Source organism: Poecilia latipinna, unplaced genomic scaffold (genome assembly GCF_001443285.1).
Source record: "Poecilia latipinna isolate Pla-1442-1.1 unplaced genomic scaffold, P_latipinna-1.0 Scaffold2245, whole genome shotgun sequence".
Classification (NCBI taxonomy): domain Eukaryota; kingdom Metazoa; phylum Chordata; class Actinopteri; order Cyprinodontiformes; family Poeciliidae; genus Poecilia; species Poecilia latipinna.
In genome coordinates this window covers 6,451-30,403 of record NW_015114861.1, presented here as the reverse complement: position 1 = coordinate 30,403, position 23,953 = coordinate 6,451, and the positions used below count along the sequence as shown (strand labels likewise).

General features: G+C 36.8%; 1 protein-coding gene across 1 annotated transcript in view; it reads right to left on the bottom strand.

Moving 5' to 3' along the window:
• LOC106936940 (double C2-like domain-containing protein beta) overlaps nt 1–20,416 on the bottom strand; it is a 41,013-nt gene extending 20,597 nt beyond the window's left edge. The window contains exons 1-3 of the mRNA XM_015018197.1: nt 20,317–20,416; nt 12,905–13,014; nt 8,346–8,472 (exon numbers count right to left, since the gene is read on the bottom strand). Of these exons, the coding sequence (XP_014873683.1) occupies nt 8,346–8,472; nt 12,905–13,014; nt 20,317–20,379 (300 nt within the window). The 5' untranslated portion in view covers nt 20,380–20,416. The remainder of the gene's footprint in view (nt 1–8,345; nt 8,473–12,904; nt 13,015–20,316) is intronic.
• Nucleotides 20,417–23,953: the final 3,537 nt, after the last annotated feature.

Genomic DNA, 23,953 nt, shown 5'->3' with positions numbered 1-23,953 from the left:
AATATTTTTTCTAGAAGATTTTTGAGATTAATCTCAAAACTTATGAATTTTTATTTCCCTAGGAATTGTTTTACTTTTGAAACTGAAAATTTTAAATTTTTTTGTAGAAAATCTGAAATTAATCAGAAAATTTCAGTTTCTTTACCCAAATATTAAACGTTTCAAACTCCCTTGTTTCTTCTAGAGTATCTTAGAATTTACTTAGAATAACTTTTTTTTTTTTTTTTTTTTTTAAATTTCCCAAAGCCCTGATTCATGGGGCTTGTTTTTTGGAGTTGGGAAGGTTTTAAGTAATCAGATCTGGGAACCCTACTGAACACGCAATTTTTGTTATTTGTAAGAGTGAGGCACATGCGCAATGCAGAGTTAGGTGGAGCTACATAAACATGAAACCAGTATTCTGAAATCTATCCACTCTGAATAAATAAATAAATAAAAAAAAAAAAATCATAATTTTTGGTGTAAGGTGCTGAATCTGTGTGAACGCACAGCCTTAACAACAAAAAACGTTTGTGGATCCACCTAAAATTGTCCCCGTGTGGGTGAGACTTAAAAGGACATTTCCAACCCCCATAATGACTCTTCTCTTCCAGTTTCCACTAATCCACTCCAGCATAACCGCACCGCCAGGCTGCTCTGTTTGCTTTACATTTCCCAGCCACTTGTGCTGCTGTGGTCTGGAGGCAAACTCAATTAAGATCGGATGGAGGATGTTTATTAATTGAATTAAGCGCAGAGTATAACCGGACACCTTTAATGCAACCCTTAACATCAGTCTGATTGAAAGCAGCTAAATTGCTTTTTAATACAGTGAAACATACATAAACCCTAATTCACTCTCTCAGTAATCTGTGTTCACTGTGTTTGCTCTCTTTAAGGGATGTTCAGCTGAGAGAGAGATCTTTAACACAGAAAGCCATTTCCAGCTCCAAACGGTTAAAGTGCATTTAAATTTTTCTTTTTGATGGTCCAACAATTAGACAAGCTGTTGTCTATGAAAGCTGCAAGACAGACGTTTCTGTAAAATTAGTCAAATTCTATTTTATTTTTTGAAAAAATAAAAAATAAAAATACAGCACAAAGCATAATGTCAAAATTTTGTTTTGCATATTCAATTCCCACCCCTTAACCACGTACAGTCACATGTATAATCCATACAAACACCAATAAACCTGTAATTAATAGTTAACCCATCAGTATATCTTTTTAATTTTGATTACAGTGGATGAACAATTATTTTTGCTTTAAACTTCACCAAAAAACAAAACTAGCATGACTAATAAAAAGATCATCACTAATTGACTAATAATATTAATAGATGTAATTATTATATCCAGTAATAATCATATGCTTATATAGTGTAGTTTTGTAAGTATTGCCCCAGATTTATATACAATAACCTAGAGTGAGTTTAGTAAACAGTAGAGTACATTAAATACTTTTTGTTCTTTCTTTGACTTTACGTTGAACATAACTGATATGTCTGGTTTCTAATTCACTTTAAAAATTTATCAGCCATCAGTTTTTTCAGTTTGTTTTGCTACTTTGCTGTAAATTACCATCAATTTTAAATATCTGAGGTTTGGTTAGAAACTGTAATTTTATTATTTTTCGTTCCATGCGTCTCTGGCCTTACGTCAGACTTTGACTGACCAGGATCAATCCATTCAAGGGTAAAGAACGCAGAGAAGAAGGTGGCAATGCACAAAAATCTCCTTTAACATAATTAGGTTATGTTGTCAGGACGATGAATGTCAGAGCTTTTAGAGAATCATTACCATTCAGAAAGTTACATTAAGGACAAAAATCAACAAAGTGCATCAATAGCACTGTTATCAAATTGCTTCTAGAAACAAAACCAAAGTAATTATATTTACACCTAAAGAAGAATCATGTGAAGTCAACCTGCTTCACTTATTACAGCTAGAAACCAGAGATCAGGCCCCAAATCTGGGTGTAGTGATGAACTCTGACCTGAACTTTCAGAGCCACATAAAGACAGTTACAAAGTCGGCCTTCTATCACCTGAAGAACATTTCCAGGATTAAAGGACTAATGTCCCAACAAGATCTAGAGAAACTCATCAATGCGCTTATCTTTAGCTACATTGATTACTGTAATAGTCTCTTTACAGTTGGAAAGAAGAAAAATCAGATAGTTTCAGGTGATCCAGTACGCTAAAAACGACTAAAAGCCCACCTGTTTAGAGTTGCCTTTGATTCTTGACCAGCATATTCAATGTGTATTGATGATTTGAATGGTTGCACTTGACAAAATGCAATTTCTGTTACTTGTTTTCACAACTGTTGGCCATATGATGTGTTTAGGACATTATGTGGAAATATTGCAACGATATTTCCACGTAAAGTTTGGGTGCAGATTGGTCTTCCAAATGAACAATTTTTACATAGTAGCTTAAGAACAACAAAGTCAATGTTTTGGAGTGGCTACCACAAAACGCTGATCTCAATCCTAGAAAAAGTAATGGACAAAACTGAGAAGGTGTGTGTGAGCGAAGTAGCCCACAAACCTGGCCCAATTCCACTGGTTCTGCTAAGATAAACAGGCCAAAACCCCAGGAGACTAATGTGAGAAGCTTGTGGGAAGAAACTCAAAACGTTTGACTTAAAAATAAATTAATTGGAATTAAATTTGACGTTTTGTTGTGCAGTGCTTCTTTCTGACTCGTTCCTGAGCTGAACGCTTCCAGTAAAGGTGCTCCACTGTTGGGCCGAATCCATCAATAAGACGGACGCTGCAAGCTGCTGTATGAGATGATTAAATGGCCGGTCCCAACCGACATCCGGCGCTGTGACAGCCCTCCTTATCCCACTGCCCTGAGCTTTTACTATTCCTGTAACCAGTAAAAGTCACAGCTTGGTTTACCTGTGAGCATTACAGCAACAAACTGGATCAAGAGAACTTAAGAAGCAGAAACATCTGGATTTAAAATGAAATAACAGACTTATTGGGTATGAGTTTAGGAGCAAAATTGTTGTTTTCCTTCAAAACAAGATGTTTAAGAATTAACAGCAGAAGTTCAACCACATAACTAGATGGTGTATAAATGCATTTTTCATAAGGTTAACAATACTTTAAATGTCTTTTTAAGGTGACCCAAATCAACTTTTTATGCCCAAATGTGACATTTCATGGAGGTCTGAGCAACCCAGATACAACCTTTTCAACCCCCAAAAATTTGATCTGTCACTTACATATGAGGAACTAAATTGTATCCGATTACTTTCAAAGCGTCTGGAGTCTGAGCAAGCAAGTCACATTTTATTAAACTTTTACATCATTGATGGAAAAACGTGCGTCATAATTCTGCTCCAGAAGAAGCCAGACGTGGATAATCCCGACGTAAATAATGGCTGAAAATCATAATTATGAAATTTCTGAAAGACGTTTGTGTCAGTGAAGTGAATCACATCCAAACAGACGTCTCTACAGAAGCTGCATTTATTGCTGTGTTTACTTTTGATTAGCTCCTATCGTCTCGCTATGATCTTGTGATGATACTGTCAGCTCCCATTGCCGAATTAACTTTAAAATCGATCCATAGATGGCGATGTCCATTATTACTTCCGTAAACAGAGAGCTGCTGTTTGACGTCAACGTTCTTCTTCTGCACAAGACCTGCTGTGTGAATGTAGCCTATGATCTCCACAACCTCTATTAAGGTAAATTTGCTATTTTAACTATTAAAATGGGCAATTATAAGCCCATTTTAATAGTTAAACCCCTAAGTTATCATAAAATAACTTTAATATAAGTAAATATAATTGATCTTTGATACTAAAACCACTAAAACAACAAAAACAGGAAGGATCAATCAGTAGCACACTGCAATATGTTGCAGTGTTTGATTATTTGATCAAAACCTTAATATTTATTCATGCAGAAATGAGCAATTTGGAAAAATCCAGCTTTGTGTTCAACAGAGAATCAGGATCTCTTTAGTAAATTACAAGTTTACACACATTGAAGAGCAAATTAAATACTAGAAAGATTCAGAGAATTAGCACCCAAGTATCAACGCTGGGGAAAATAATTAGCATGGTTGTGATCTGTGGGCTGTCAGGCTGCTCTGTTGTAAAAACAGAAACGACTCTGGTGGAAACACAGCATTTCTTGAAATTTAGCAAAAAGCAATGCCAAAAAATAAACTAACAAAACATTTTCTGAGCATGAATCAGTTTCAGACTCACTGAGGTGAAAGTAAAATCTGTCCGTTGATCCAGTGAATAAAAATATTTTCTGCAAACAAACCTTTAAACCCTCTGGTGTGTTTCAAAGTTAGCACTATGTGGTTTGGTATGGGAATGAATGAAGGCACAGTTAGGTTGCACAGCTGTGAAGGTGCCATTAATACTGAACAGCAGCAGCAGCTTTCCGAGCCACATGTCACTATGATGATGCATGTTGAGAGAGAACCTTATATCAATCAGACGTCTTCCTCCATGAATAACACCGATTTGCTTCTGCAGTGAAAGTGTTCGGGTAAAGACGTTCCTGCAGTCCAAACCCAATAAAACATTGTTTTCTGCCGTTTCGTTTTTACTAATTCATTGAGATTACCGGTCATATAGAAGTCCTTAGCGCTGATCTGAGGTGGCACCAGATGAGCTGCAATGAGGTCCTGATTTACAGTCTGGTAATAAATGAGCTGATATTAGTATCAGCTCATTTAACACAGAAAATGAACGACTAGCTAAAACTGCTTCACTTGATCAGCAATTACAGAAACCAAATGTTTGACATTTACTGCTATGCTGCAAAAAGTTTACAACCTACAAGGATCCAATGGTCGTTAGCCTGCATCACCAGATTCAGGTCGTTTGTGATGTTCAAGCCCACCACGATTTTGATCTTCATCATTACCATGAAAGCAATGGCAAAGTGTTTCCCAAACCACGATCCCCAGACAAAATGCTATTACTAAATTTAAGCCATTTTGAATTCTTGGATTCATGTTTTTGATGTTAATTCAACAGATCCAGCTCTGTCTTATTCCTAGCCCCCACGAGGCTTTGTGCGATTTATGGGAGTGACTTCCGCCGCAAACCGGAACCGTCATTTGTTTACATGTTAGCAACTCGCTAACCATCTTTCGTCAGAGGACTTAGGCTATAAAATATGTGGGAATAGCAGCTATCACATCTTAAATGCTGCAATATTGTTTTACTGCTACATACAGTTATTGTGGGGTGGGATGGTGACTTGAATAAGCAGCTGCAAATAACCTGCACTAGCATATGTAGCTACTTCATTAACTCATTTGCTTTGGAGATGCAGGTTTTTTTTTCGTTGGCTTTTTGTCCACACAATGAAATGAGCAACCATAAAGCATTTTGGGTTCTCTCTTCAAGTTTAGCATTTTTAGTCAAATTCTTTTTGTTTCCTTATCTGTCGGTAGGCGATGACAACTGCCGCTTATCACAGAAGCTCTGGCTTTTTTTTGGGAGTACGTTGAAACACACCTGTTGCTGCCACAAATTAAATTTGGTCTGATCATTTGAGTACAGCTATGAACAGCACAACAGTTATCCGAGCTCCGCCAGGGCATCTTACGGCACTTTCCAGTGGCAAGTTGCTCTCTGTAACAGGTTAATGTGTGATTCGGTGTGTGATTCGGTTCGGTTCTAGTCCAGTGGGGGGAGATTCTCCATATTATGGTCTGAAGCTGCTGTCATTTCTCCGCTGATTTGCAGCGACACTCGGCAACGGAGAACCTCGAGGTTCTGGTTTGATAGCCTAAATAAACCCAAATATTTGATTTTGTCTTATAGAAATTTTATTGCTGACCCAAGGGGGATGAATGGGTTTTTCAAAGCTTTTGGTTGGTTTGACACAGTGCAGTATGAAAGAAAAACGCACCAGCTGAAAATGTAACAAATGTTGCAACTTTGGTCCCTAATCCACCCAACCATCAGGTGTGAAAACTCTGAAGAGCTTAGTACCAAAATATATGAAAGACCTGTTGCTGAACCAACCTTTTAGACCTCTCAGGTCTTCTGGTTCTGGTCTCCTCTGCATCACCAGAACCAGAACCAGAACCAAACATCGAGAAGAGACATTCCTCTAATCTGGAACAAACTTCCAGAAAACCGCTGAGACACTGAGTTCCTTTAAACCAAGGCATGAAGCCCACCTGTTTAGAGCTGCTTTTGTTCCAAAATAACTGAAAAATGTAAAAATGCTTTGATGATCCTTGATCATTTTTATGATGACTTTTGACAAAATTTTATGTTTGTTTTATAATTGGTTATGTTGTTATGTTTTTATGATGTAAAGCACTTTGAAATGACTAGTTGCTGACTGTGACTTTAGAAAACCCAGTGGACCAGGACCAGCAGATCGTCACTGACTGTGGAAACTACGAGCTCTGCCTGTTTGTGCTGCTTTATTTGTTTAAGAAATACAACCAAACCTCCCATCATTTCTACATTTCATGTTTTTTAGACTTTCAAACACAATAAATAAAAATGAAAAATATTTTCTATTTTCTGTTTAAAAACAACAAAAAAACATTAACTTTATTGATTGAAATACTGAACTGTGATGTTTGTGTCCCGCTACACCTCTAGCTATGATGTAAGGTTAAACAGTTTTGTCAGGTTATTACAGCTGGCATCATAAACAAAAACTAAACAGTTTTATGTTTTTCTTGAAGACATTTTGTCCATTGCTGAACTCTGATTTAGCTGTCTTCTTTGTGAACTATGGCAGTGTTTGACTGAAGCGTCCAATACCTGGTTGCAGAATAATGAACCATTTTCCACCGTTCTGTCAGGGAACAGCGAGAAAACAATGATTACAGCTTGTCTTATTTGTTACTTTTACTGCCAAGACGCTTCGATCACTGCAGTTCTCCTCATTGATTTTGGGGGTTAAGTTTTCAGAAAACATCACTGCTAAGCAGCTTGCTAGAGGAAAGTGTAAATTCAGACTTTTTTCATCGTTTTATGCATCGTTTACCACTACAACGGTGTGTCAAGGCCATTTTAGACAGAAAAAAGGAGTAAATTTCCATCAAAAACATTTAAGAAATTTTCCAATAAAAAAACAAAAGAAGAAAATGAGTTTCAAAAGTCAAAGATTTATTTTTATGCTCATAGAAAACTCATAGAAAATACTCAGAAATTCTTAGATTAATCTCAGAAATTTTGTTGAAAGAAACTTGGAAATTTCTGAGTTCCAAAAGTCAAATTTGCTAGAAAAGAGTTTCTAAGGTTGAAAATTTTTTTCTCAAAAAATCCTGAGATTATTCTCAAAATTTCAGAATTTCCAGGTATAATTGTACACTTCTTTTTTTCTATCTAAAATGCCGTTGTACCACTGATCATTGTTATAATGCCAGGTTTTTATGTTGTTAAAGTCAGACCATTTCAAAACTGGTCCACATGGGGACATTTTGTCCCTTCAGCTGGAAAACAAAAAATATTTTAGAAGGATGATAAATTAATGTTGTTATGCACACTCCTAACCAATTGGACTCATTTTCAGAATCCAGTTGTAGTTTGAAGAAGGCTGGTTAGTGGAAAGAGAAATGGAGGCGCTCTGTATCCCACCAGAACCTAATTTAAACCACAGCAGATTAAAGCACCAGGTAGTGAGCCAATAAGTGGGGTGCAGGAGTGGATTATGTGTTGTGAGAGCACCAGAGTGGAGTGGAGTGTCATTGAACTGTGATTGAATACCCTTGTGAAACTGCCCACACGGTTTGTAATTAATGCGGTGTAATTCTGGATCATCTATGTCTAAAGAACGGCCCACTGAGCCCAGCACTGCAAAACAACCATAACAGGCATGTTCAACTAAATTGAACTGAACTCTCCCTGGCCAAAAAAAAAAACAACAACAAAAAAAGAAAGTTGCCAGCAAAGTCACACACTTATTTCGCTGGACCGCCTTTAGATTTGATTACAGCACACATTCATTGTGTCGTTTCAATAAGTTTATTGAAACTTTTCCTGCACAACCAACAAGAATGCAATAAGTGATTTTTGGAGGCAAATCAACAACAAAACACATCTTTTCCAGCAGCCATTGTACAGTGAATACAGTGGTAAAACCAAATGCCTGGGCGCAGGAGTTCCACTTGGGTTGCTAGGTAACAGGCCAGGCTTGACTGAGGTTGCTTGGTAACTTAACGTTCCAGAGGATTTTGAAACTTTTGCAGACACCAAAAAACATTATCAGACCCAAATGGAAGTACAACAATGTGAAAAATATGAATTTTGCATAAATGGTCCCCTTTAAAACTCTTGATTTTTAAAACAATATGTGACATGTTTTATTTCCCCCCAGTACCATATACAAGAGTTGGGTTGTACACTTACTGGCAACTGTTTCTCCAGGCAGTTGTTGAAGTTTTTGACTTGGTTGGGCTTCAGCTTCTTGAGGGGAATCCGCGTTTCCCCGATAAACTCATTGTGGCGAAATTTGTCCTCATCACACACTGAGATCCTGAGAGATCAGAAAATATTGAGGAAAAGGTGAATACAGTGAAGCTCATATTAATGCTTTGCAGCTTCATTTAAAGAGATTATTCCGGATTCCAGCTGAAACACAGTTGTGTTGCAGTGAATCTGCCAAGAAGTGCTTTGTCAGACCCAATCAGGGTGACAGAAAATGATGGGATAATTATATGTGTAAATTGTGGAATAAGACTCACTGATAGATTTTTTGATGAGAAGTTGTTTTATTGGGATTGAAAAATCTTCCTGATTATGTAAACATTTAAGATCAAATCAATTATTCATCTCTTTCTGTGCTTTTGTCCTTCACACAAAAGCACAGACTGAATTAAATCAGTCTGTGAGACATTCAACTTAACAGATTTGTATTTTGAGACACTTTAGAAATAAACACAATACTAATCTTTAATACATGACTGTATACTTAAAAAACATTTATTAGTTAGATAGAAATCAGGTTCCAACACTAATCTACCAGCAGGGGGTCAACTTGCTTGATAAGGGAGCTTAATCTCCCATAAAGCTTAAACTGCATCAAAAGAAATAGAATAATAGAACTAAACATTATTGTCAGAACAAATATTATGCAATTAAGTATGAATATACGCAAGATTTTATCATTTTATGAATATTTATCTTGATATTCTATGAAAATAAGAAACTGATAGACATTGGTTTGAGATGTTGGTTTAGGAGGCATAAAATCTTAAAATTGTTGAGTTTGCAAACTGATCAGCAGTTTGCTGATCAGTTGCTAATTTTGTCTAAATGACAAAGGTATGACTTCAGTCAGAAATCATGCAGATCACAAATGTCAGTTTCTGCATCAAATTACGGATGGAGAATGTGAAGAGTATCAAGAAAAAGACTCAGAATAATTCATACATGTCAATTTTTGTATGTATTTGCTTAATTAAAAGCCATGTTTGAATGTTCATGTTGTATTTTTTGTGCATCTCATTGGTTCCTTTGTTGCCACTTCCTCAAAGTTTATTAAAAAAAGAGAATATGAGAAGAGGAAATGGAACTGCTGCACGAACAGACTTCAAAGTAAGAGCATGAATGTAAACGTCTAACAATAACCAAAAATTTCAACACAGATGTTGAACTTTGTTCACAAACAGCCAAGTGAATTTAAAAGGAAAAGTTAATTGAAGGGGAAGCTAAGTGAGATTTCAAAGTTAGCAAAAAAAAGTGCTAAAGTGATAAACAAAAAAGTTGCTCTATTAGCACATTAGCAGAAGTGTGCCTAAGAATGCTGAAACTGAGAATCACTGGAGCAGAACATTTCTTTTTTTTCTTAAATCTGTTAATATTTACATTTTAGAGTCTTAACAAATTGAATTGTAACTTCTGTTTCCTGCTCTTAGCTGAACGTAGCAAAATGCTCTGAGATCTTCTCTGACCAGCACATCGGGCACCAACAAAGTCACATTCTAAGTCTCTTAAATCCAATCTAAAATGTCTGATTCTGAGTTTGAACTTCTTCACCACGTCCAGAACCCTAAATGCACCGACTTGATCAGCTGACTCGCCATTTGTCTCAACAAGCTATTGAAACTATTGGTTAGTATGTTCTAAGAACTGAAGAGAAAATGAGTGAAAAGAACTTTATCCTAAAGAACTACTGATCAACACAACACAATCAGAGACTGGTTGCTAAAACTATGAAAGTTTGAATTCAGGTAGAAATCACTCAGCGGTAAAAGATGAACAGTGAGCTTCTGATTTCACTTTTCAGCCTGGGATCTATATTCCTTTTTAGCATTTCATTAAAGTTATGATGGAAGCCAATAATCGGAGCTCTCAGCAGACCTACAGTGTGCCTCCAGTAAATGCAGAGAGCGGTCCCTGTGTAAGCGCTCTCTGCCCTGACATGGCATGGTTCACACTCAGGCTCGTGTAGATGAATACTGTTTGTTTCAAGTGCTTTTCTCTGCATAATGAGCAGCCGTATAAAGAAAAAAACATGCTGCCTTTGTATGCCCCATGGCATAATGTAATAGGGCCACAGGTTGCGTTGGATGTTGTGCAATCAGACATTCAATATCAATAATAGTACTGATAATAGCGGGAAGGGGTCGTGTTGAAATCATGTTTCAATTTGCAGGAATAAATGAGTTGTGTTATTTGGGAATGTGGAGTGCAGTCCACTGGAATGGCTGACCAGATCACGCCTCACGCATGCTGATGCTTCAGATCTCTGTTGTGATTCGGAGCGACAACATTTCAGCTGATTCTGATGCTGTGCGACATAAAATTGCCAGTAAGCCACACTAATGTGTTTGCAGGGCGCCGATAAGAGTGACAGTCAATCACTGAGGGTCAGAAACTGCATCGGCTGCCCAAATGCAACAGCCTGTCTCTGTCTGACCAAATACCAACTTCTTCAGATGGAACAAAATAGACATAAATAAATATGTATTAATGACTAATTAGGGCTGCACAGTGGCGCAGTTGGTAGAGCCAAGAGCTGTTGCCTTGCAGCAAGAAGGTTCTGGGTTCGATTCCCGGCCTGGGGTCTTTCTGCATGGAGTTTGCATGTTCTCCCTTTGCATGCGTGGGTTCTCTCTGGGTACTCCAGTTTCCTCCCACAGTCCAAAAACATGACTGTCAGGTTAATTGGCCTCTCCAAATTGCCCCTAGGTGTGAGTGTGTGTGTGCATGGTTGTTTGTCCTGTGTGTCTCTGTGTTGCCTTGCGACAGACTGGCAACCTGTCCAGGGTGACCCCGCCTCTCGCCCGGAACGTTAGCTGGAGAGAGGCACCAGCACCCCTCCCGACCCCACCAAGGGACAAGGGTGTAAAGAAGTTGGATTTAATTGGTAGTTGTAACCCTGATATATATGTATATGTGTGGGCATGTCCACACTTCTGGATATTTTGTGTTTTTACTTCTTGTTTCAAATCAATCATGAGCAAATAAATTCATGGATATTACATTTTTTTATAATTTATTTTCGTCAAATCAATATATAAGCTTATTGATTCCTTTTCTGACAACTTCCAAGAGCTGCTTTAAAGCTTGCCCAGGACAAAACATGGTTGCATCATCTGCAAAAACTGCATACTCTTCACTCTATGTGTCATTAAAAGCTTGGAGCTCAGTACTGAACCCTGTGGGACGCCACATGTAATATTTAAGCATACAGATGTTTTTACTTCCTATTTTATTCGATTTATTTTATGATTTATTCAATGAAAGGCATTTTTCAAGCCCCACTACATATTTTATACTTTTACTTTCCATTAAATTTTCCATTCACTCCATTACTGCCGTAGATGTGGATCTGATTCTCCGTTAAGATGTTTTTTCGCTATACTGCGTGACAATAAATAAATTTTCCATCATTTTGGAGAATTGTGAAGGTAGGGAAACTGGTCTTTAACTAGTGAAGCGATGTGAGTTAACCTGCTTTATGGGGATAGCAGTTTTCATTTTCATTTTGTAAGTATTAGCTGCATGTTTGTCTCACTATGTGACCCAACTCTGGTCAGAATATCGCAGGATTTTATGTGTCCAACAGAAGAGATATATTTAGGCAAACTACCAACATACTTATCTGTACTCGCTCCGTCTAAAACAAAAACTCTGCATATGGTTGCATAACCTTCCTCCACCACTCGACTGCACGCTGTTAACACTTTGGTGCAAAGAAGGGAGCCAGTGGAGGTGAAATAACACTTAAATTACATAAATGTGTCATAATTTTCACAGGGAGTTACATGTTTTTGGCTTCAAGTCTTTCCTTATGTGTCGTTACTGAAAAGAAAGACAATGATAATAATAATAATAATACTAAAAAACATGTAAGCCTCCCACTTGAGTATGAAAGTACAAAAATTCTGCTTATTTTGGTTTGGATCTTGCAGAAACCAACTGGGTAAACAGGAACTTTGTCCATTTATGGACCTAACAAGTAGCCATTAAGTAAACACTGTAAAACTGTTATTTATCCTCAGGGGCAAGAAGAACATCTTTAGAAGAAACATAAAAAAAAATTATTCTAGGCTTTCCTGTCTCCATCTGTTTTCTTTAACTCTTTTTTTTTACTTTTTAAAACCGTGGTTCTTCTTAGATTTCCTGCATTTATGCTTTTTTATTATCTCCCCAGTTCCTGTGATTTTCTTTAATTATGCCACTTTACATCTCTTCCTTCTGACTTGGTTTAATCTGATTCTTTCCTTTCAGTCTCTTTTCTTCATTCTCGTCTCTTCCTTCCTAATTTAATTCTTGTGATTTACTTGAATTTTCCTCCTTCCTTACTGCAATTTCTGATCATTTCTAAACCCTTACTTCTCTTCTCAACTTCCATATTTTTCCCCACTAGCTCCATCTGTTTTCTTGTTTTTGCAAATAATTCAGTACTTTTGCCTTTTCTTTGATATTTATCACCATTGTCATTTTGACGCTGAGTGTACCTGAGGGTTTTGCGGACCATATCCTCGTCGGTGATGCCGTAGTAGGTCAGGGTCTCGTTCCAGACGGGGTTGAGTGTGTTGTGCAGGGTCTTGGTTCTGAGTTTATTCGCCTGAAACACAAATCACATCCTCCACTTAATGCTCATGATTGAATACTGGTTTGCCTGACAGCTAAGGAGAGCTCATCCCCAGAGTCATTGAAATGCTGCCAATATTTCTTTTTTTAACTTCCAGGAAAATGTTCCACAGGGTCCTTGCGTGACGTCTTGCAACGTGCATGCAAATATAATCTCACTGCTGCCTTGCAAAAGTATTAATGCCTGTGTTCAAAACTAATGGGGGAATGGATTATCTTCCAAAAATACAGGCAAAGTCCAAAATGAAAAGCCAATGGAATTGACCTGAATGAAATTAATGCTATTATATGTAGACAACATTTTTCTTTTATAATCAAACTAAAAGGCTGTTGTGAAGTTTTATATATATATATATATATATATATATATATATATATATATATATATATATATATATATATATATTTTTTTTATTTTTATTTTATATATATATATAATTTTATTTTATAGTGATTAATTGAAAAGCCTGTGATGTTGTCTGTGATTCACTCCAATTAAAAACAGTTAGTTTACACTGAAATCAATTGTATGAAACTGGAATATTGGAATAATGATTAATCTTAGTTTGTATTCAAATATGATTGTTAATAAATTTGATGAAGACATTTGAGAAAATGTAATTTTTCCTGCTCATTGTCTGGATGTGTTGATGTAAAGCCCAACCTTGGTCCTAAAAGCACAATGCTCTGTGTGTTTTAGGTTTCCTTGCTTCAGCCCAGGTGATTTCAATTAACAGGTGTTGGCTGAACTGCAATCAGCCAAATCAAGTATTTTACAGCAGGGAAATATCTAAGTCTTGTTCCTTCAATTTGCACAACAAATAAAGAAGTTATTGATGGTTCAGAGCTTTAACACAATCAACACGGAAAGACAGCAAGGTGTTAAATAAAAAATGAATTCATATCTGGAGCAAGAAGCCAGTTTTGGTCCTCCACCGGAATGTAAAATGCGAAGGGTCATACTGGAAATGAACAACTGGTGTCATAATCGCTCCAGCAGTGGAGGCTAAAAAGGCGCTGCTCTCTAGCCAATTACTACACTACTTTCCCTTTGACTTTGAGATCGCTGCTCTAACTAACTGTAATTTTAAAAGCCCTTTGCATCTGAGACGGGCGCTGCAGTGGTGAAGCTAAAAAGAGACGTGTGGGAGGTCTGATGTGCAGGTGCACTTTAAGGAGAGATCCTCCTGGACGACTGAGGAGCAACACAAATACACAATCAGATACTTTTAAACACCATAATGGCTCCTGAAAGCAACTTTCATTTAAATCCAATAAACCCTGGGCTTGATATAATTATGTTTGCATGGGTGCTGTTAATATGGTCTCATTTGTTGGAATCCCAACCTATAAGTAGAAAAAACATAGTGCCAGTCTGCTCCTTGGCTTTTTGTTTTTTTGTTGTTTTTTTTTTTTTTAGTTTTTTATGACAATACTGGCTTTTATTGGGTATTACTGTTTTAAAGAGTGAGCTCTACAAGCCAGGAAACTGCACTACACATGACCTAGTAAAAGTATTCAAGGCCATTCAAATCCACATTTTAATGGGATTTATTATGAGACTAAAACAAAGTTGAGCATAATTGTGTAGTGAGAGGATATTTTTTATAAATAAGAATAAATAAAAACTTGACTTGTTTGGTAGTATGTCAATGGTTGCAAATATTTTCCATCTTTATTTGTTTTTAAACGAGGATGGAAATATCTGAAGGCCATCCGTCATTTAGACAAATCATAATTCACACCCTTGACCATCTGTTGCAGAGGTGCAGACATTTTCAATTTTGTGCTCAAAATACATTATGAAGGCAATTAAATTGATCAAAGAAAAAAAAAACATCTGAGTAGGACCTCTGACTTGCACTCGCCATGCACGAGCCGACAGTTCACCACAGTTATGAACGGATTCAGTACCTATTACTAAATGCAGATCCCATCTAGATGAATAAATGCACATTTGCACTTATAAAAAAAGGTTTCCACATGACATTATTTGAATAGTTGCTGAAAGCTGAGATTTCACTAAAAATCAAGGTTTTTGAGCCCTCGCTAAATTTGTATTTTAGCTGAGGTCAGAACTTTAAGATTTTCATTTTGATTAATTAATTACAAAGACTTCAATGCAATAAAAATTTTAACGCAATTACTTGTATTTTTGTTACATTCAAAAGTTCCAGCTGGAACCTTGGTCATTCAGTTTTCTGGTACACCGTAAATCAGACATTCAAGCAACATTTACAAACAGCGATGGACAACAAAGCATGAAAAGTGAAGCCAGCCTGCAATAGCCTGAAACAGCATCTAAACGTTAAACATGGAGCAGCGCAGACATCAACAATGCTAAAGTCCACCGTCTACATTTCTAAATAGGGATTTGTTCAAATAAGCTCCATGAATGATCAACACTTCAAAGCTGAATAGGTATAATAACATTTTACACCAATCTGATGACTTAATAACCTAAATAAAAGATAAACAGAAAACAATATGTTTGATGTTGAGCTCATATGTCTAGTTATTCAATAATTTAGCAGCGAAGGTAATTTTGAAATTGAAAATGTTGCTTATTTTGTTGGTAGCTTTTGGTTAAAATATGATTAATTAATTACAGACCATGCAATTAACTCAATTAAAAACTTTAATCCAGTCCCACCACTAACTTTAATGTTACCTGTCAGTGCAGCCTAATCTGGAATAATTCCAAGCATTTCAATGTGTTTGATTGTGGTTTCCGAAGTGATGAAGCTGTGATCTGACTTCGCAGCAGAGCGTGAAACGTCACTTCTCATTAGGACGCAAACAGAACTTATGACCTCTTCATCTGGCCATTAATGAGGCTCTTCGACCGAGTCTAATGACTATTTTGAGGGAACGTTGACAGGAAGGAGACGGCATCGTGTTTTGCCAGCAGAATGTGCAAAGGCCCCCGTGAGGCCTCATACTGAGACAGGAGACAAATCCAAGTGGCAACAGGCCGTCATGGAGAGGTTTATTCGACTTACTGGTCCAAGAATCCATGACAACTCAAATTTATTCGAGTTAAGCTGAAAGGAGCGTGGTTGGCATTAGTGGTGACACCCACCAGAACACAGAGAAATACCCGGAAACACCCCAGAATAAATTAAAACAAACGAGAGAGAACATAAAAACACCTGTCCTTCAAACTATCAAGACCCTAAAAATAATTGCTTTCATGTCAGAAACTGTAAAAAGGAGCATTAATACGAGCTTGGGAAGTTAATTTCCAAGCTGTGGGTGCTGACACTGTTGCCATGACACCGCCTCACAGAAGATGCACCACTTTATCAGCGGGGAAAGGAAAGGAGAGCAGCAGCAGAGAGCCAGACTAAAACTGTACATCTTGACCTTCAGCATTTCAGCAAATGGCAGAAACTATTAGTGCATTTGTAAGAGCAAGGACGTTTCTAAAGGATCCTCTCATTTTTCTCTTCATACATGCAGAATGCAGCGCTTCCAGAAAGTAGATGCAATATTAAGTCAGTGTTTGGCTGAGTGGTGGTGGCTCATAGAGGATAATTACTGTTTGTTTCAACCTAACCTTTGACTCATTCTAACTGTGCATTTCTGGTTTGAATGATTACAGCTGCTATGAGTCTAAAAGGACATGAAATTGCTATTAGAAAGCTGCTTGACGTAAAACGGCAGCATGTTTCCAGAAACTGAGCCTCATTCAGAAGAATCTAACAAGAGGACTGAGGATCAATTACTGCCTTTAACAACACAATATGTTATCAAAGAACTGGGTGTATGGAAAGCCAAATATGTAATGCATATTTCATTTTTCAGGTCCAGTTATTAACGTAAACTGTTTTTTTTTGTTGTTTTTTTTAGGATGGAATGATTAGAGTAGGGTTCCACAAGCAGTGTTAGCTTCTGGCAAAGGAACCCCCTTTGAAAATCTTAAAAATCTGGAGAGAATGTTTTTTTCTAATTTTTATCCATTACTCCATAATTATTACATTTGATTAGCATAACAGCTGCCTCGTACTTTCTCGTTTTAAACAGCTACGGTCTGTTCTTGTCAGAAACTTTTCCATTTTGCTTTTGCTATGCTGGGTTGAAGTCCAAAGCATCTTGATAAAAGTGCAAATGAGAAATAATCTTTGAAAAATCAGTTTGATTTTATGATTAAAAAGTATATTAGTCAAATTTTTAACATTTTTGCATTGTTTTTCTTATTTCCCTTCAACTTGCTGAACCCTCCAAAGTGGAAGCCCCCTGGTGGCTTCCACTTTGAAAACCACTGGATTTGTGGTAGATTTACTAATGTGTGCTGACAATCATGATTTGTTTCAGTGCAAGAATGTAAAATAAATTTCTTAACATGAAATCACTATATTTAATTATATTCAAATATAATTAATTCAATATTTAATCTATTATTTTTGTATTTATTTCCAGTTTTAAACAATGAATAGCATGTAAATAATTATTTCACAAATTATTGACATTTGGCACTCTTTGCTCTCTATAGAGTCCAAGCCTTTAATCACAAAGTCCAATGCAAACTGTTGAATGCAGAGCTGTAAAGTGGAGAGATGAGTCTGGTCAGGGCTTTTCTCAGGTAAATTGTTGCATTTCTACAGAAAAATAAATTTTCTCTTTGGAAGGATGAAGTTGTTAAAATGTGTGGTGAATAAACACAGCAATCTGCTCTCTTGTAGCTCAGAAATCCTTCCCGTAAGAAGGGAGATCATCACAGATGATGTATACAGTTGGCAGATTTCCGCCTTAACCTCAAGAGATTAAATCAGAGGATCTGTTTGACTTAAAGCAACAGAAGACAGACTTGTTGGTAGAGGAATAATTGCACTATAGCTTCATTGAAACACTCTTTTTGAATAGATTATTCCTGATTTTCCCGTCTATCTTTGCACCCTTGCTAATTATTACATTTGTGCACTTCTGGAAAATGAGCTGTGACACCTCAAAGCCCCCCGTCAGTGTCAGGACACATGGAGCAACCCAGGGTTTATTTAAATTAGATGTGCCAACAAAAACACTATGTTCTTCTTGCTGCTTTTGAGCAGAATGCTGCCTGGAAAACTCACAGTGACACAAACTCCTGTAGGCAACAATAAAGGGTGACAGACATGATGAGTGTTTCCCTCTGCTTGCAGAGAACTAACAGTCTCTGCTTATTTAAAGTGTTCCTCTATCTTTGTTTGCAGCTGAAACCTGTGGTACACAGCCAGAAAATTTGACTTTAAACATGACCTATTATGCTTCCTTGAACAGGTTAGGATAGCTCTATGAATTATACCATAAACATGTTCATTACATTATCTACACAATATAATTTCTAGATAATGACATTTTAGTCTGCTCAGTTTCAGAATGGGCTGTTTTAGGGCCTCCTGTCACTTTAAATCCAAATCAGCTGCTGCTGGCCACGCCCCCCAACTCAACATTTACACTGACAAGTGAAAATGGCTGCAAACAGATGTACAATTAAATAATTGTACATCCTTGAAAAGCATTAGTAGAGACTCCTGCACAATCAGCACGAATGTAAAGATGTCAAGACCTTAGTTTTCTAGGGAACTTGGTAGAAAAACAGGCCCCACAGCATCACATATCCTCTGCCATATCCAACAGTCCCACAATGCTTTGCTTTATTACACTAGACCCACTTGGAATCTTTACTTCACCGTTCCACTTAAAGTCCCACATGATTATGTTTGTGATGGCACAGCATCAGACCTGCTGACAAATTTTATGTTTTCAATGTGAAATTATGCTACTTCATTTTGAGGATTTTATTCATCGTCATTATGAGGGCAGATAAGACAAAATGGTGGGGTAATCAGTGGAGAAGCATCCACGTTCATCCCTGAGAAACTGATCAAAGACAGAAAATAAGACCTTTGGAGCATTCAACAATTTCTATGTCAGTCACCATTCTGGTGACAGAACTGAAGATTGCAACTTGAAAATTTCAGGATGAAAGACAAAGACTGAATAACTGAACATGAGGTTTTTACCTTTGCCCAAAAGCATCCCCTTCATAAATACATTTTAGGTTGAAAACAAAGTAATGCAGTTTGTGTCTCAACTGGTTGTTGTATTGATTTGTTGTGACACACTTTGTGATTTTCACTTCTTAAAAGGCTGAATATTAAAACAGTTATAGTTGCTTACAGATACATGTATGACACATCTACTGAAAGCAAAAGAAGAGCATTTTTCCTGAAGAAGAGATTTTTATTCAGAAAAATATATTTTGTAATCTATAGGAATGCCTGTAAATATATGCTTATTGATAATGATTTTTTAAGATTACTGCACCATGTGCTGAAAATATTCAGTAATATTTGTGGGATAGAAACCCATCAATAAGGAATAAGGATCTTACGCATGTAGTTATTTGGCTTTCTACACATGATACATATAACTGCAAAGCTCAAATCAATGGCGGGATGTAGAAAAGCTTGAGAGGAAGAGATGTGAGCCAGGTAGACGGATAATCAGACATCTTTGGCTTTCAATAAGCTGCTTTGTGGATTTTAATCATTTTCAGGTTCTTTTGTGCCAGGATTAACAGAATCGTCAAAGACTGCTGTCTGGTGCAATAAAAGTGAGACAATTCGCTGTCCCTAATAAAACAACCACTGAGTCATCTCGACTCTTTATGTCTACACAAGCAGATTTAGTCAGTTTCACAATTTTTCTGGCAGGAGAAACAAAGTTTATATTAGAGAATTTTTAATGGTTTCTGTTAAAAGTTAAATCTTTTCTTTAGTTTCAACTTTTGAAGTTAGAATGTCCAAGACATTTTCTCCCTGTTCATCCATCCATCTATCCGTCCATCCGTCCAGCTTCATCTGTGTATTATAGAGTGTGTATACTAATTTTTGTGACCTATTTAGGACCTTTTCTGGGACTGCATATTTACTAACCTTATGAGGACCGTCGGGTCATTTACGAAGGAGAACCTGGTCATAACAGTGAACCTTGTTTTTAGGTCAAGGGATTTAGAGGTTTTGTGTGAAACAAGTTCAGGTTGATGATGGCGTAGGTTAGGGTTAGTATATACTGGTAACGGTTAAGGAGACATATACCAAGCTTACTCAGCCAATCAGAATCAAACAGAACGTGTTTCACCCCGAACAACAAAAACGGACTGAACACAAAGAAGAACCTCTCACTGATTGCTAAGCATCCATCTTTAACACAAAGTTTCTCAAAACAAACACTGATTGTTTTGAACTGGGATGATAGACGACATACAGTCAATAGCAGTGATGCCACTCACCTTGCTGGCTCCAGGCAGTAGGTGCAGTTTGACATAAGGATCCGAGAGTCCATTGTGGTCCATCGGTTTGAGCCCCTATGGAGGTAGAACAGAAAGCTGTTGAGGAATTTCTGCATATTTATATCCCACATAAAGGAAAAAGGAAGACAGTAGCTCTGTTTCAATTACAAATGTGTGTAAAACTTTGTTGATATTCCACTAAAGTAAAAAAAAAACAAAACAAAACAAAAACACAATTTCACAATTGAGGTGTTTCCATTAAATAAAAAAATGTGATTCAAATGACATGAACATGTTTGTTGAGTTGATATGTCATTAACATGCCACACCATCCTCCTGCTACCACTTCCTGTCGTCTTGTTTGTTGTTTCCGCCAGTAGTAACATCTGGTTGTTGATCACATGACTTGTGTGATGCAAAAAAAGTGTTTCTGTTGCAAAATACACAAATTTCGATACAGTCGAAAAACCACCTCATCCTAGGGCAAAAAAACTTTTTGTCAAAAAAAAAGTTTTTTGCACTTCGATTAAGCAAATTTATTTTCGGAATTCCATTTTGTGTAATTATGTGGTCAATGAAAAGGCAGCAAAGAAAGGTCAATGGAAGGCAGTCTTTTCCTCTCAGAACAGTAATATGCATGTTACTGTTGTATGTAGCAGCTAATTTGATCATTTGGAGAATATAGTCACCGGCACATTATGTGCTACTTATGGATCTGAGAGGCTAGGGCAGGAAATCCTGTGCACAAAGACCCTGGATGGCTCCCAGAAACTCTGTGGGGAATAAGGGAGCAAACTCAAAACAGGTTTAACTTTCCCTTTAGGAGCAAATCAATAAGACTCCAGCCGAGGTGAGGATGTAAAGGTCAACCATAGAATAACCATAATGGGGTAGGAACCAACTGGGTGAAGTGAAAGACTCTGCAGGGCTGCAGAGGGAGTTCTTTAGAGTGACAACATGTTTCCAGAAGGTTTTAGTCTCCAAATGTTTGACCATCTCAGGTGGAGGAAAATTTTGCTGGTTGCTTTTGTGGCAACAATTAGACCGGAAATGTTTAATAACAATTTTGCAGTTATTTCCTTGCAAACATAAATTTGAATGTACTTTACAGGGATTTATGTGCCCCTTTGCAGTGGAAACTCTTTTTCACATCACACGAGTCGTGTGATCAACAACCGAATGTTACTGCTGGAGGAAAAGATGAAAAAGACAAACTAATGACTTATTACGTGAACAAACTCATTCAAGTGTGATTTCCACTGTGTCACTTATTAACAGACCCACTACAATTGCAAAATCAAAATTGTTTTTTTCAACATTAGCGGAATATCTATAAAGTTTTGCATTCATTTATAATGGAAATGGAGCTATTGCCAGGTCAGCGATGTTCCTTGCATGTGTAAAAATCTTTTATCATAAAGTTATCATTCTTTTTCTTGTTAAACATTTGTTGTGACAGAAATCCATATTTCCATTATATCCCAACTGTACATTAATAGCATTATTTTTTTGTCAGTCTTACCACTGAGACCAGAAAATGCTTTCAGAGTGATTATTCCTGCAACTAAAAGGACCTTTGAAATGCAGAACTGCTGAACTTCTTTCTAAATGCGAGTTCTGGAGGTGATTTAACATGTTAAGAGGATTTTAATCTGTGATGGTTGGCATTTCAAAAAGAGCTTAAGATTCCACTTCATGTTTTTACAACTGCTGAATTTGCCAGTTTTATTATGAACCACTATAAAAATAAAAAAATAAAAAAATAAAAAATCAGTAAAAACCCCGATTCTAACTATAATTTATTCATAAACACTGAGTGCACAGAGGCCCATTCTTTGATAAAGGTAAGGTGAGAAATTCATTTCTCTTTTGTCCGATGACGGCGTTTGTTGCGGCTTGGGATGAACGATCAGTTTGATTTATTGGTGGTTTAAAGAGAATCAGCATGAAATCATTTTGGCCTTTAATGCTAGAATTTTCTGTTGTTTTGCAATATTTCTTTCACAATTCTAGTTCTAATATTAAAAAGATAAAGTGGCAACACACTAGCTTATTTATTAGGTACACCTGTACAGCTACTTGTTTACAAAAACAGGAAATTAATCACTCATATGGCAACAACTCAATACATTTTGACATTCAAACTGAGGTATTTTGGTGAAAAACTTTCATGCAGCTGTTGATGATAGATTTGAATACTGCAATCAGCGGGAAGTAAGTGCAGCCAGTATTGGTGTAATGTGGTCATAGTGTTCATTTCTCATCAGTAGTTCTGATTAGAAGCATCTATGTGGCGTTGTAAGTTAGTTGTAGGCTCTGGTAAAGATTTTACCTCTGCAGTGTGTTTTATCTAGTTTATTTCTGCATAATGGTGCAAAATGTTGAGTCATAATACACAGAAAAGGCCCAACACAGCAGCTGCATTTTGGCTTTAAGGGCTACAGTTCAAACCACAGCATGTGCGAGAAATTTAATCTGCGCTCAGAACAAATTTATATCAATATTACACATTACCATCAGCTTTTCAGAAAAGAGAGTGTCAGGATTTCTCGCCTCTGCAATGACCTTAACATACGCTGCGGGGATTTGGTCAAAATAAGACTAGTGTAGAGTCAGCCGATGGGGCTGGTGGCGGTTAATGAGAAATCAGAGGGATGTCTTATCACTCCACCAGATGAGTCATCCACTCAGCGCTCTGCTGTTCATCCCTGCAAGTCATCTGCAGCCCGACCTCAGGAACAGCATGGATATGTAACAGATGTCAACAATCACTAGAAACCCTCTGCTCGCTGCTGCCTGGCTACATGTTTCTATTCCAATAAAGTGCTTCGATGTGAACAGCATTGCTTTCACATGTTAAATAAATCCACAGGAAAGCTGTTGTATAATAAACCTTTAGCTTTTATGCCAAGTCATTCTTTTTTTTGAAGAAGTACAACAGAAGTGTTTTAACAAAAACTGGTTACAAATGTACTCTATAAAAGTAAATACACACTAAGTACGAAAAATAAAATAAAGCAGATTAAAAATCATCATGAAAACAGATTTTGTAATTTATTTTATTGATGACTTATTAATTAGGGAGCATTGCTAATTGATTAAAAAAAGTATGATTACTGCACTTTGGCGGGGTTACCAAGAAAAATCTGACTTTCATTAAGGACAACAGTTTGATAGAAACCTTTCACTACTTTGAATAATTGAGCTTCCTGTTCTGTTTGATAATTAGGATCAATTGGAATGTATGTACGATTGAATTGAAATGATTTGTCAGTGACTCAAGATAACATTTGTTGTGAGCACATGATAGCAATATTTATCAAAAGTCACATTGAAAAGGAGCTTGACGAGGGAGTTAAAAGAAGGGATTTTAAGACATTTCAGAAAATCAAGTTGATTTGCAACAAAGATATCTGTCAGATAATATACAAGAGATCAGAGACTTCTACCATTTTTAAAATACATTTTATTGTCATAAACATAATCTCTTTCATTTGTTTTGTTCCCACCAATAAATTAGAAACATGAATGTTTTGCATAATCTTCTGAATTTCATCTACAGGTTTCTTTATAAACAGTTCTGATTACTTAGAAGTCTGTTTCCATCATGTATAATTGAAGTGTTTTGTTTTTACTT